Source organism: Haliotis asinina, chromosome 8 (assembly GCF_037392515.1).
Source record: "Haliotis asinina isolate JCU_RB_2024 chromosome 8, JCU_Hal_asi_v2, whole genome shotgun sequence".
Classification (NCBI taxonomy): Eukaryota; Metazoa; Mollusca; class Gastropoda; order Lepetellida; family Haliotidae; genus Haliotis; species Haliotis asinina.
The window spans coordinates 1,807,525-1,822,197 of NC_090287.1; the positions used below are offsets into that span (position 1 = coordinate 1,807,525).

At 40.9% G+C, this 14,673-nt stretch overlaps 1 protein-coding gene across 1 annotated transcript in view; it reads left to right on the top strand.

Moving 5' to 3' along the window:
* Positions 1-2,050: 2,050 nt before the first annotated feature.
* The window catches only part of LOC137294392 (transmembrane protein 151B-like), a 64,729-nt gene continuing 52,106 nt past the window's right edge, over positions 2,051-14,673 (top strand). The window contains exon 1 of the mRNA XM_067825395.1: positions 2,051-2,116. Coding sequence (XP_067681496.1) covers positions 2,084-2,116 — 33 coding nt within the window. The 5' untranslated portion in view covers positions 2,051-2,083. The remainder of the gene's footprint in view (positions 2,117-14,673) is intronic.

The window sequence follows — 14,673 nt, forward strand, 5'->3', positions numbered from 1 at the left end:
AGGACACTCCCCACAAGACTACCTAATTGCTTTTGCATGTGTTTATGATGGTGCCAATTATAGGGAAGGATACGCCGTCGCGAGCACCTGCACCATCACTGGACAATGTTCAAAATCACATGCACGCGATGCAGTTTGGGAGCACAATGGACTTCGTATCTTACAGAGTTTGTCTGTTTATTATTTTGGACAGACGTCGCCGATGTCGTCGTTTTCTTGACTATGATAATGTGTACTTAATCGAGGCATGTCTTTCAGAATGAAGCCGTCTGTACGGTGAGTCTTAGAATCAACAGACATGATCTGAACCGTGGTAAAAAGAACATTTAGGAAAACAGATTTCTGTTTGCCCCTTCGACGAAAATATTTCATGAACAGTAACAGCAGCCGTCGTCGACGTCCACGACGACGACGACGAAGAAATTATAACGTAATCATGTGTATTCATGTGTGTATCAATACGTATATTTTAGATGATACTATCTTGCTTTCACATGTTTCACATGAAACGTAATAATAACATTACGTGAAACTGCTACTTAACAAAGTATATACCGCTCGCCAATGTCAGATAATAAGTCTCGGATATTTTACAGAAACAAATTTTAATAAATAAGGCGTGCGCTGATCCACTATACATTAACATGGTAGTGAACAGTAATTACAATACTTACTATATGCTCAAATATCAACAATACTGAATATATTACTGACACGTTCTTATCATTTGAACACCTGCTTAAATGGTCTAAGATGCACGAGGTGTCAATGCTTGGGTATTTTCATACTGAAGAGGTCGACAAAGGTGATAACGCACTCCATGTTGCCACTACACAGTGCATTGCAGGGCTCAAATACACACCTGTGCGTTCAGGAAGGGCATCATTATAATTTATATGCTATACATGATAGTAGAAGGACCCTGCAGGACATGGCATACACATACGGGCTACTTCATATCGAAATTCCTAATTATTGATTCTGTAACGATTACTCCCGTTGTAATGCATAACCTCATTTTATTATAAGGTTGTACGATGAATGTAAACTAGTACCATGTACAGAGTACCGAACAAAACCTTGTACACAACAGGCCTGTGAAGCCAACATCTCACATCTCCACGCTAAAACTATCTAGAGAAAGAAAACGAGACAGCGATCTAAAGAAAATTGAATGTTAAAAACGAATTGTACGAAAGATGTAGAACTATAAAAACAATGCCGAGAAGATGTTATCCAGGTTCAACCATTGACGGTTTGCCTGATGGAATTTGCTGCTCTACAAACACCCTTCTTCCAAATTTCAATTAGTTTTTTCAAGGGAAACAAATAGTGATTATGTGCTTTTAATCCCGTTTCGCTCGATGCAGTCAGCAAGGCCGCAAAGCTAAGAAGAGAGCTGATTCGATCCGGACTCACAGCGTTCCGATGAGAAGGCTTCCGTGAATGGCCAGCTCAGTAAATTTGTTTTGAGAGGAGGTAGACAGTTGTGGGGCTTCCATCACTGTCCGTGGAGATTCTAGCAGGCTAGAAGCCGAAAGGCAAACCCCATGACTACATTTACCGCCAATTTAGAGAGGTAATCAATGAAATATCCGTGACATCCGTCAACAGTACATTATAAAGATCAATATGGATCGAATTTTATCGTTTACATTGCCAATATAAATGATCACGCTTAACATGCTTGTATTGCCTGGCGAACCATTAGGCGAAATAAGGCGAGCCAGAACGAGCTCAGAGCGCCCTCACTTTGTTTCCCTTTGCTGCCTGAAAGGGACCGTAAACGATGATGCTTCTGCGAAGAGGGCACGGAAGAACGCTCAGTAGGACTGCCTGCTTTAACTCTGTCATCATCCGAGGATTACCTTCAGACATGATGTGAAGATAACAGTGATGACTCCTTTGGTCAAAGGTTAAGACCTTTTCAATGGATTAAGTGCTTCCGGGTCATGGTAAGCCTGTGGCAGACGACCAAGTGTTGTGCGCGGGAAACTTGGCTCTGCTGTGTGTGAGTATTGATTGAGAAAGGCAGTTAGGAGAAGATGGGCAACAGCATGGCTTGAGAGGAGGGGTATGCACTATGCAGACGGAGTTGGGGGCACAGGAGAACGAGGTAGGTGTCATTAGATACCAGAAACTGATTCCCAGAGCACCAGGCGACAGGATTAGTGTTATAACATGTGTAAGCTCTGCTGAAGGCTTATCTCCGGCTACCCGGAAAAAGCGAGGCCGTGCTCTATAATGGCCTAGCTAGCATTATCAAATATTCATCGAATAGTTTATATTTCTAACTAATCGATGGTATCGGCAGTTAACTTACAATATGACTGACTATAGATGGCATGTCAAAGGGTTGTGGTTTGACAATTACGTCACAGTCGCACAAAATATAGTTCTCAAATTACCATTGAAAATTTAGACAGAAACATTTTAAGTTCTAAATAAAGGATAAACACTGTCAGTACATACTATACTCTCTAGTCAGTAACATGTAACGTGCAGGATTTTGTTGAGTAAAAATTCCGTAAATAACATTTTAATCTTACACCTTCATTATATACCCGAGAATATAAGGATGTCAGCCAAAACCATACCCTTGTATGTACGGAAAGAACAGAATTAAAATGTTATAATATATATATCTAATGCAGTATGTTATATGATATATGGGACTTGTCATAGAGTACGAATCAAGTAGTTGGGGTTCAAAGGAAGCGTTGTCTGGTTTGTTTACAGACCGGAGATGCATGGTTACAGTTCAGGTTACAGCGTCAGGCATCCAACATCGAACTTTTGTCTGAGCGCTGGGTACTCCCGGGCGGGTGGACGCGCTTACCATTTTGTCAAACACCCGGTGTCATCGCTGACTTTCAGTGATCCATGTCTGCAACTTGTTCTCTATGCTGCATTGTAGTCTCGATGGAACCTGTATCCACTGATAATAGTTATTATGGTTATTCAAAGGAAAAACTTTTGCATATTTATCTGCCAGGTGGATGGAAACATATAGGCAATAGGTATGTTCTAGATGGGAAGGATTGGGTATTCAGAATTTATTATACAACCAGTACTTGTTTCTGATTCCCAGCACTTCCATTTGTGGGTGTTACAGGTATGGAGTACATACCTGCAGCCATTAGACCCTCTGTCAGCCTCATGATGTACTTAGCTGTGGTGCTATTCACTGGGCCGTCCGTGTATATATGGAAACACAAATGGCAACTGTCAACATATGTCATTGTTATGACAGTCTGTGTGTTTGTGGCGCTCTGTTGGTGATGATTATGAAGTAGTGTATAGAGATATACAACCGATCGATACAGGGGTGTATGGGCCAAGAGCACTTCATAGAGGACATCGAGTCTCTATCTTCTCTCGGGATCTTGAAGAATGTGGGAGTAGATCTTGATGAAAATATAATTTACAGAAACAAACGGTTGTTCGATTGTCTGAGTATGTCATAATATAAACGACCAGAGATAGTGGCTTCATTTCTGAAACCCATAATATTGGCATACAATCTGTCAAAGACGCATATAGACGGAATTGAATATGAGTGTTCCAGGGTCGGTATGTTCAGCAGAATGTGTTCCTTGTGTTATGAATAACGATAACTTATAAGCAGATGGACTCTTAATTGCCATCAATATGTACACCACACATGCTCATTGAGAAGGGCGGCGTGTATCTTAAATATGAGATCGATATGAAAATGTTTCATGACTTAGATCAGTTCCAATGAAGATGCAAAGACATCACTTTTGACATACGAACAAGAACAGAACATGTTTATCTTTTCCAAGCAGCCCGTCGGAGTGGTACATATCTTCTTCTGTTATTACATACACATTATCTACCTCTTCAATACAGCACATCCCCAGCCATCCTATCTCCCACCCGACGTCATTACTCCAGCCACCCTATCTCCCACCCGACGTCATTACTCCAGCCATCCTATCTCCCACCCGACGTCATTACTCCAGCCATCCTATCTCCCACCCGACGTCATTACTCCAGCCACCCTATCTCCCACCCGACGTCATTACTCCAGCCATCCTATCTCCCACCCGACGTCATTACTCCAGCCATCCTATCTCCCACCCGACGTCATTACCCCAGCCACCCTATCTCCCACCCGACGTCATTACCCCAGCCACCCTATCTCCCACCCGACGTCATTACCCCAGCCACCATATCTCCATCCCGCAACCTAATGCCCCCACCGTGCGACTGTGATATCATGTGTCAGTTACACTGCAACCTGTCAGCATGACTAGACACATACTTATATAACTGTGATATCAGGTGCCGGTTACACTGTAACCTGTCAGCGTGGCTGGACACATGCATATATAACTTTAATATCAGGTGCCAGTTACATTGTAACCTGTCAGCATAACTGGACACATGTATGTGTAATGTAACTCGGACATCAGATGTCAACAGTCAACATAATTTGACATGCAAATGCAACTGTGATATCAGGTGTCAGCTACATATATATATGTCTGTAACTATGATATCAGTTGTCGGTTACACTGTAACCTGTCAGCATGACTAGACATATACAGCTGTAACTGTGATATCAGTTGTCTGTTACATTGTAATCTGTCAGTATCACTAGACACATACAGCTGGAACTGTGATATCAGTTGTCTGTTACATTGTAATTTGCCAGTATCACTAGACACATACAGCTGTTGCTGGTGCATTGTGATTCAATACACATACTCCTGTAGCTGTGAGAAATGGTGATCTCTACACTGTAATAATTCTGTATTCGTCATGTATCTCTAACAGGATATCTAACGCCACGGAGATATAAAAGTGTTTTGTAATCAAAGAAACTCAGCAATGTTCTATCGCTCAAATTGGAAATACATTGACATATGCAGTAAAGATCATATCACCCCGCTTAAGCGCTGCCCAGAGACCATATGGGGTCGTGCTTTCTCAATAAGATCACGACAAAACAATTTTGTTGCCATGTTTATTTGTATATTTACGGGATGTGATACACCAGCATCCAAATGGGTAAGTTGATAAAGGCGATAAATCTATATTTCCGGAGCTAATGGCAAAGATAATCTGGAATAGCTTGCTGTCGCTAACATGTAGGTGGTTTGACATAAAACATGTCAATATGATCATTTAGAGAAGGATCTTTTTAACGTGATTATACAGTAGGCCATTACTGATCGGTTTATCGAACCATTAAGACATACACAGAAGTAAAGCCACATTTCGGTCATTTATCTTTTAGTTTGATCGTCGCATGCCCCCTTGACAACCTATATTCTTTCACAAGCTGAAAAAAAACGTTTAATTTCCTAACGCTACAGTTTGTTTTCCCCAAAAAACATGTGTTTCCGTCGGGACAAACACATATCACACGTTTTATTGTGCAATGAAGACGAAGGTAATGAGAGAGCCATGGATTGCGACCAGACACGGTTTTCCACACCACTGCTTCCATTCAATGTGGCAGACGAATCTATAGCAAAACAATAGTTGATATATGGTTTTCTTTTAAGAGAAATGATTCATCCACTAATTTCACAGGAATCCATATCAGATATTGACATGATGGCGTATGTGAGTTTATCACTCGGTGAAATGACGTTATCTGTTATATATTACAAATCAATACTGTTTGATTGTTTAATAGCATAGTGTTTGCATTACGGTCACATTCGCATCTGCATCTGACACTCATGTGTTACATGTAAAATATATCATTATGCATATGCTCCTATATCTATACAATAAAAGTAGATCTTTCGTGGACCATGACAAAACCTAATACTGTGTTTGAAGCTAGCGGTGATAAAGGTAAAGTCATGTGTTGTCGGGGAAAGTATATCCTGCCTGATGTCGCACTAACAAGAAGTGCCGAACTGGTAGCTGGTTAAAAGAAAAGTGTCTGGGATGTTATCTAAAATACGACTCTTGGTAATTGCATCTCTTCTTATAGCGAAATCCCATCCCGTTGTGGTATTTCCATTAAGTTAAAAGGTGATAAAGCTGTGTGATTTCGTTACGTGGCAGTCTCAGCGGAATTCATGTGAGAGTCTTGGATGCATATTCCATCCTTATTCCATCCTTACCTTAAGTCCGATACCACTCACACCATATATCAACCATAGCATACAAGCATTACTGAATACCCACGTACACTGAGGCCATGACAACACTATTACAAAATGCGTGTTCACTGCACATGCAAAGAGAAATCTAGAAGCTGTTCATAGAATGAACGAAGGGATTTGTAATTGCGCAGAAGCCATTGCGTCATTAAGCTGATATTACAGAGCGTGGAGTGACGAGGTTGGACTTCAACAGCCTTTAGTTATCACTCTGAATGCGGTTTCCTTTGATTAAAAACTCCTTGGAGCTGTAATGAACGCGTGCATTCAGTGCTGCGCTTATGGTTGTACGTTGTTCCTGAGCACGTCTATGTAATCTGCGCCTAATTACTGTCCTGCTGTGATTTCAGGGAAGAGGCATTCTGTTTGGCCATGGGTTAATCACGATTTTGCGTATGATTTCCTCTTTGCTGGCAGATATACACAGACTTAAATAACCAGACCCCTTAGATTCATTTCTTACAGTGGCCGCACTCTGCAAGGAAACTTCAAGAGGGACCAGGGACCAGCTCACTGACAGTCGTAACAGGTTTCATTGAAGCAATGCCCTTGGTAGTTCAGTCAGCTCACATTGTATGATGTTGATCATTCCAGCTTTTAATGATGAACATAGTTAAATTGCCACAATTCCACACAAGGTATCAACGTCAGACTAGAAATATATACGAGACAAATAATGGTGGATATCTCAGTCTTACACATAGCAGGGGGTATACGGACACGTGTTGTGGTTTTTAAACGTTACTGTATCTTGCTTACACTGCAGTAGTTGCCACGCGTTACTGTTGTCGTGCTATGTCGCCATAAAGCACAACTATGGTTTTATACACGCGTGAATGTGCTACTTTTCCACTTAAAGACACGCGCTGGAACTGCATAACAAGCAGAGAATAATTCTGAGGGCGAGCGCATGGATAGTTTTGTGTGAATAATGTGCACGCTATGTCGACTTTTACTGTGGTCTTTGCAGATGAGATACACATTACATTATGGCCGAGATTCAATGGCCTTTCAATGCAGTTTTGTCAGTCAAGTACAACATAAGCAAGGCAGTATGTCACCCAAAACACATGCGGCAATCGACATAATGAACATAATGTGTAGAGCGCGTACTATATAATCAGACATTGTTACCTCAGTTACCCCAAGCTGCTTTTGAGGCATTAGGAGGTTTACTGTCATATGATACCTATCCCACCGGTACTCATTCACTGATGGACAAACAATCTTATAGGTGCCATCACACGTGTTGCCTTGTCGGAATCCCTAAAAACCTCAGGAATAAATCTGTCTGCACAAGACTACACACCATCACTGATTTCTGTTTAGAATCAAAACCTTGTTGATATATGGAAAGATAAACAAAACAATTGTTGTGTGTGGACTGATCAACATTGCTAAAACACAACAGCGTCCATTCGTCCTGTGGTCCGCAGGTTCTGTTGGTCAGGTACAGGCTACAGGAGTCCCTTTATTGCTAGATGTCCGGTACCACATAAACGTGTGTTTTGGGTTAGCACAAATGCACTAAATTATGATCACTGATCTGAAAGATCTAATACTAGTTCCATCAAGGCCAGTCCTTGGGACGTAATTATGCAATAACTACTTCAAAGATAATGACTGAAATTATTGGACCGCCATTTTGAACTGCATTATGTCTTGTCGCCTTTGAGAACAAGCATGAAATATGAATGTGGTGTTGTAGGCAAATGAACACAAACAATGACAGAATGAAAACTGATGTGATCAATAAACGATTTAGCAACCTAATGCAGTCAAGCTAAAGGAATACAAGAAGTATTGTTTCCGCCACGGTCCTGGAACACGGGAGAACTTCTGTATGTGGGGACTATTGATTGCTGTGTGAGCTACAGACCTTTCCTAACCAGGAGAAACAACAACTTACGTCACACATAGGTAATCCTGAGTAAAGACACATCTAGTAGACAATTATTTCATAGGTTAAATATATGATTTGATCATTGAAGATGACATACAGAATTTCGACTGTTTCCATTAATGGAACTTTACACTGAGCAATATTGGAAGCTCTCTCTCATCTGCAACCCAGAAGCTGTTTCATGTCTTTCCTCTGATAATGTATACTGTTTACACGAGGTACACATCGTGATCAAGTCACATTTAGAGCTTTAGAGTTACTCCCTACTCAATGACAAGGAATCGCTCGCAGACAGAGGACAAGGTCAGCCGATTTTCCTAAATACGATGACATTGCACTACCGTAGCAAGGTGTCTTCTTCTGTTTCCATGTAAGACTCTTCTTGCATCTGCACCAAGCAGCTTTATATCCATGGTCATTCAGCTACAGCAATAACCCTCTTGACGTGCTTGGATGTTTCCTAGTTACTGTAGGAGAAACAGACAGCATATCGTCCATCTGATGGGAATGAGTGGACAAAGTGGTCATTCTATTTCATTAGGTTAAATAATATTGTCACTAATTCCCCACGGGGAAGGAGAAGCACTGATTTTTAGACGGCTAACTACGGTTTCTACATGCCGTTCAGGACTCAGGACTCATCAGAAAGACCACTTAGATAAGGAAGATATAAAGCCCAGCACGTTATTCTATTCTTATGTATGTTCTTCAGGTATGATTACTATGTTTCTGACAAATATCTGTTATGTATTTCTGAACGGATTTCCGGATCATTTTGTGATGTAATTTTGCTTTGCGTGCACTGCCGAGTCCAAATGCCGTGTATAGGGTATCAGGGTATCCCAAGTCACCTCAAAGCGTAGGGGTTTTGACAACGTTTGAGATAAATAAGACATGCTCTTCCTACCAAGATTTCAAACAGAGCCAAACGCTTTCTCAAAAGGTCTTGCAAGGCAACAATAAAGCTTTCCTTTCTTTATGACGGAAATGAGGAGGACACATCAATGTTGGCCAGCTAACACCTTGGAATACATCGCTTTCTAATGACCAATATCCCAAGTAGAAAGTTTCCCAAATATATATTGTTGGCAGCTACATAACACTTTAGCTTCTTTTTTTTCTCAGTTTTACATTGCCGACTTTAATTGCTTTAATTGTAGACCTGTTTCATTCAGTTTCCAGTCGTAAGAGATCCGAAGGTAACTCAGACCAGACCTTTGTTGTACAAAACATGTTGGGTCGAAAAATTGGTCTCGAATTGGTCAAGCAGAGAAAATGACAATACAATACCTGTACATTTGCTCTATACCTGTACATCTTAGATGTGTGTGGAAGAGTACAAGAGAGACAAGTAACTGGTAGAAGTACTGACAGTCGGCATCTACAGCTGGGACCAAGGCCAAGGCTTAGAGATAGCTTTATGTCTCTACATCTCGAATTCGGGATTCGCTGTATATACATGTATCTATATGGTCGGGGCTGCGTATTACGTTCGAGATATTCGGATATTATAGATATGGGTTCACCTGTAGCAGTCTAGTCTGTATGAACGACGAAGCATGGAATATTGAAACTTCCAACTATGAAACACACGAACTATTTGCGAATAAAGTGCCACGTGTCTAGAGTTCTGTGTTAAGTTACAGTCATGTTACAGATCTGCTTCAGGGTAGTGTTACAGTCAAGTTACATGACATGTTGTTCACTGTCATGTTACAGTCATGCTACATGTAAATTGATTCGCAACTGAAGCCCAGATTTGGATCGGAACGTTTCTACAGTTTTTCAGAATTCTAGTCTGTTAACTAGCTGATCTTGATGCGTTAGAGTAACGTGGCACTATGATGTTCTCGTTAGATACATCACGCAATACACATGGTGGGCAATTGTCTGTATGATGGCTTAACAGCACCGATTCATCACAGGCGTTAATCAGTAACCCCCTCTGACAGCTGAGCTGGAGTTTGTGGTCTCTACCTCAGTTACACATGTATCATCCTTCCCACCCAGTGTCTTCCCATATAATAGTATTGCAGTACTTTGTTTTGTGAGTATTCTTTTAAGCGTCCATGTTGCCGCTGCCACGAAATTTCCTAAGACATCGTTATGAAGGATAAACACTCTTCGTCATGTCTGTAGGTCGTGTTATCATTACTGTAGAGAAAACAGGTCGTTACATGTTGCTTTTAACGCTAATGGTGATTTTCTTGTATTTTCAATGAGGATACTTTCTGCTTGGAAAACAATTTTCATCATCGATTTTCCCTCACTGGGAAATAATTCTGTATTTAACTAAGTGTGGACCAATTTGCATCGTGGTTTTATCTAATTCGCCAGTCTAATTCACTTTCCGTGGCCGGTCCGTGCACAGGACGTTCATTAAAACCTAGCATGACACATTTGTCCCGTCCCATTTCATCCATTTTGTGACCACATCTCAGGATTATTTTTTAACAATTTCGCTTTTGTAATTTATTTGGAACTATCACGCGGTGTTGTGCCTGCCTGGATCTGCATGCAAAGGCTTGGTCTGGACAAACCGCTTTCACTGGATGGATCGATGTGTTTGCACTGCAGGACTAACACACACTGTTCAGTCAGGATTCCATGAGGGAGTAATCGCCGTATAATGGTGTATGTGCGATGTAGATAATACTGCCGCTTTATGGCAATTGCGTGAATGATCGATTCCCGGTTTTATCGTAGTTGTTTTAGTGATGTGATTTCTCCCACGTTAACTCAATAGCCCGGCAGAGGGGATGTACGCGGTGCACCTCTGAAGTAGTTTATAAGTGAATTGTACACAACAACTTGCCATGATTCGAAGATCCTTGACCACGGCTAAAGTGTTCAGATGAGCACCTGTCAGAACAGTTAAACTCTACTGCCACCCATACGTATTTCAGTATGTACCGAATAGTCATGTTTGGGCGGCTACATTACAGATTATATTTTCAAGTCCAAATACGTCTTTTAGCAGGATGTACATAAATATCCACTAGATTCACATTTAAACTTGTCACAAAAGTATGCTGTCAAACTTCGTACATATGATATATACCTATGTCACTACTGGAATACAAAGGTACGGTATTTGTTAGTAACGCGTATAGATCATGACGGTTATGATCACAGGTCCTCATAAGCATTATGATCGACATTACCAAGTTACATATAAACTGTTACACATGTGTCTTTCCGGCAGAGAAATTACTAGTAGTCTTTACTCTACAGTACTAGTGTTTCATCAACAGACATTTGCTGGATGTCTCATGACTGCTGTTGAAGATGTTATTGCTCAAAACCTTATCAGGAAAGAACACTAATATTTTCTGTGCCCAGGGCAAATTGGCAGACCAATAATTTATCTCATGACACCAGTGCATTACTTGAACTTAATTATCGCGGTTTCAGACCCCAAAACAAATTTCACGTGGCCACTGCCTACTTACAAGACAATAATAAAATGCGCTGTTTAGAGCGAACGACATGAAATCTGTTTACCACCAGTAACCAAACCGATCGCGCTACGTTTATTTTAAAGCCATTTTGCTGTTGTTAAGCGTCTCTCAAGGTTTTGTATTTCGATTAACACTTCAGTCAATAACTCTGAAGACTTCAAATGACTTGTTTGCCCACCACTTGGGTTTTGACAATGATAAAACGGGCCATGAGACGTCCCCGGCTGATCAATTGCGTCAACCTGAGTTAATTCATGACATGTTGGCAGGGCGAGTTAGCTGTAACAACTGTTATTACAGTGTGTTAATCCACCTTACCAAATTGAGTATCTCGCGAGGAACAGGAACTGATTTCCATGCGTCGAGCACAACATACTCTCAGAGTTTAGGGCTATACAGCACGTGGTGATTCACCTAAGATCATATGACGGGTTCATGTACCATTCACGAACCTTACGATTTCATTGAACTAATTCGTTGTCCTTTGTGACCAACATATGCCAACGATCATTTTACGCATACCAATGCTCATTACGACATGTTGCGTCGCATAGAGCGGAAAATTATCACACCCTTAAATGAAAACTACTACAAATAGTAATGTTCAGTAAGTTGTATATATGATATCTTTCTGTTATGTACACTGAACACTGTTTTCCCACTCCTTCATTCAAAATATTCGTTTTCACTCTGTCTGGCTTAAGAGGCGGTAGTGTAATGCAGTCAATATTCCGGACCTTCGGGTGACGAGCGAGTCGGCTACTCCTCACATTCCTTCAGAATAGGTGGTCAGAATATAGTGATAAACATCTACGAATTGCATCGCTTTTACATCCAGAAATAAGAGAGTTTTATGTGTTCATCAATGAGAAAGGTGAGCTACAGTCCATTTGAACCCTTCTGTTGATTAGTGTTATATAGCTGGAGGAGGTTGTGGATGTGGTTCTCGTGTAGGGAATATTCAGGACAGCATCTGGCATCCTTGGATCATAAATGTATTGGATTAGAAAGGACGTTTTGTTTACAGTGCTCGTATTGTGTTCCGAACTTCAAATATTGGCATGTCATTTTAGAGATGAACAATCCTTCACTTTGGAGAGACATAAGCAGGACGTGGTGGTTGTGTTTATAATTCCTAGGGGAAAGCAGGAACGCTGCAACAAGCAGTAATTCTGAAAAATTATCCTTCAACTGGGTTTATCGTTTCATTATCAAAGCGCATGTTTGGTGGATGTCATTTCATCCCGTTTGCGCACGTCACATGGTCCTTTCTGGTGAGCTACGGCTTTATGGCATGATTGGATTTGCTCTGTGCTTGAACAGTTTACAGCGTAACTCTATTCTCTTTGTCGGACTGTAATCGATTTGAATTAAAACGTTTAGGTGATAACAGTAACAATGTTACACCAGTGGACAAGAAAGGCGTACTTGTATCTGATGGTTTGCTTCTACAGAATTATGTGACTGCTGCTCAACACACAGCTGATGTCATTCTGGCAGTCAGATATCTGTGAGACCAGTATCGCATCGACAGTCAGATATCTATAAGACCAATGTCATACTGACAGTCAGATATCGGTAAGACCAACAACATACTGGCACTCAGATATCTATAAGACCAATGTCATACTGGCAGTCAGATATATGTAAGACCAATGTCATACTGAAAGTCAGATATATTTAAGACCAATGTCATACTGACAGTCAGATATATGTAAGACCAATGTCATACTGGCAGTCAGATATATGTAAGACCAATGTCATACTGACAGTCAGATGTCGGTAAGACCAACAACATACTGGCACTCAGATATCTATAAGACCAATGTCATGCTGGCAGTCAGATATATGTAAGACCAATGTCATACTGAAAGTCAGATATCTGTAAGACAAATGTCGCACTGACAGTCAGATATATGTAAGACCAATGATGTCGCACTGACAGTTAGCTGTCTGTAAGACCAATGATGCCGCACTGACAGTTAGCTGTCTGTAAGACCAATGATGTCGCACTGACACTTAGCTGTCTGTAAGACCAATGATGTCGCACTGACAGTTAGCTGTCTGTAAGACCAATGATGCCGCACTGACAGTTAGCTGTCTGTAAGACCAATGATGCCGCACTGACAGTTAGCTGTCTGTAAGACCAATGATGCCGCACTGACAGTTAGCTGTCTGTAAGACCAATGATGCCGCACTGACAGTTAGCTGTTTGTAAGACCAATGATGCCGCACTGACAGTTAGCTGTCTGTAAGACCAATGATGCCGCACTGACACTTAGCTGTCTGTAAGACCAATTATTCCCGTCATGGGCATACTATTTGGTTTGCTGTAGAATGTGACTGTAGAGTCAAAAGGATTGATCTTGGACGTTTGGATCCTAGATGTCTGTGTATCAAATGCAATATTTGGTATAAAGTTCATCATATATGTAATGTGTTTAGCAGTATTGTCTTCCTCATTGCACATTATGTTCCCTGTAATATTTTAAGAGGGAGTGATTCCCGTCTCCAGGCAAGGCTGTATTCCGTTCCAGATCTTTCTTATGTCAAAGTCTAAGTAAAAGTGTGGCGCTAAGGTCGACACGTGCAACATGGTTCTTGGTGTGGATATTTAATTTTGTCTGATATTGTCCTCGATTTCACACACACACACACATTTCATTATAGAAGTATATTATGATCGGGTCGTTTTCGTTTTGTTTCAAGTGCCAATCATATCATTGTCGTCTATTTACCATCACATTTATTTATACACTCAGTGGTGTGGATTTCGTATCTTCTCCTTATCGGGTGGTGTTAAACATGTCCCCATGTCGTTGTTTAATGTTATATGATGATCTACATTTATCATTTACATTTCGTGAGTAAATACCACCGTATAGAGTAGCTGCTTTGTAAATGTCTGTGCTAAGTTAAAGGTAAAGTAGTTGAAACGAGAATCAGTACGAGAAGCACCCTCGCGACGTGAGCGTTGAGACGTTAACATCTAAACAGTGAAATGATGATATGTTTTTACTTTGAAAAAAAAGATAAGAGTAATTGTACTTCAACAAAAGAAACCTGAAGGTACGGCATCCGACCAAGCAGTTGTCACGCACAAAACCCATTTGTGCTGAACCACTTTAAATGAGCAGAATGTATGACAATATAGGAACAC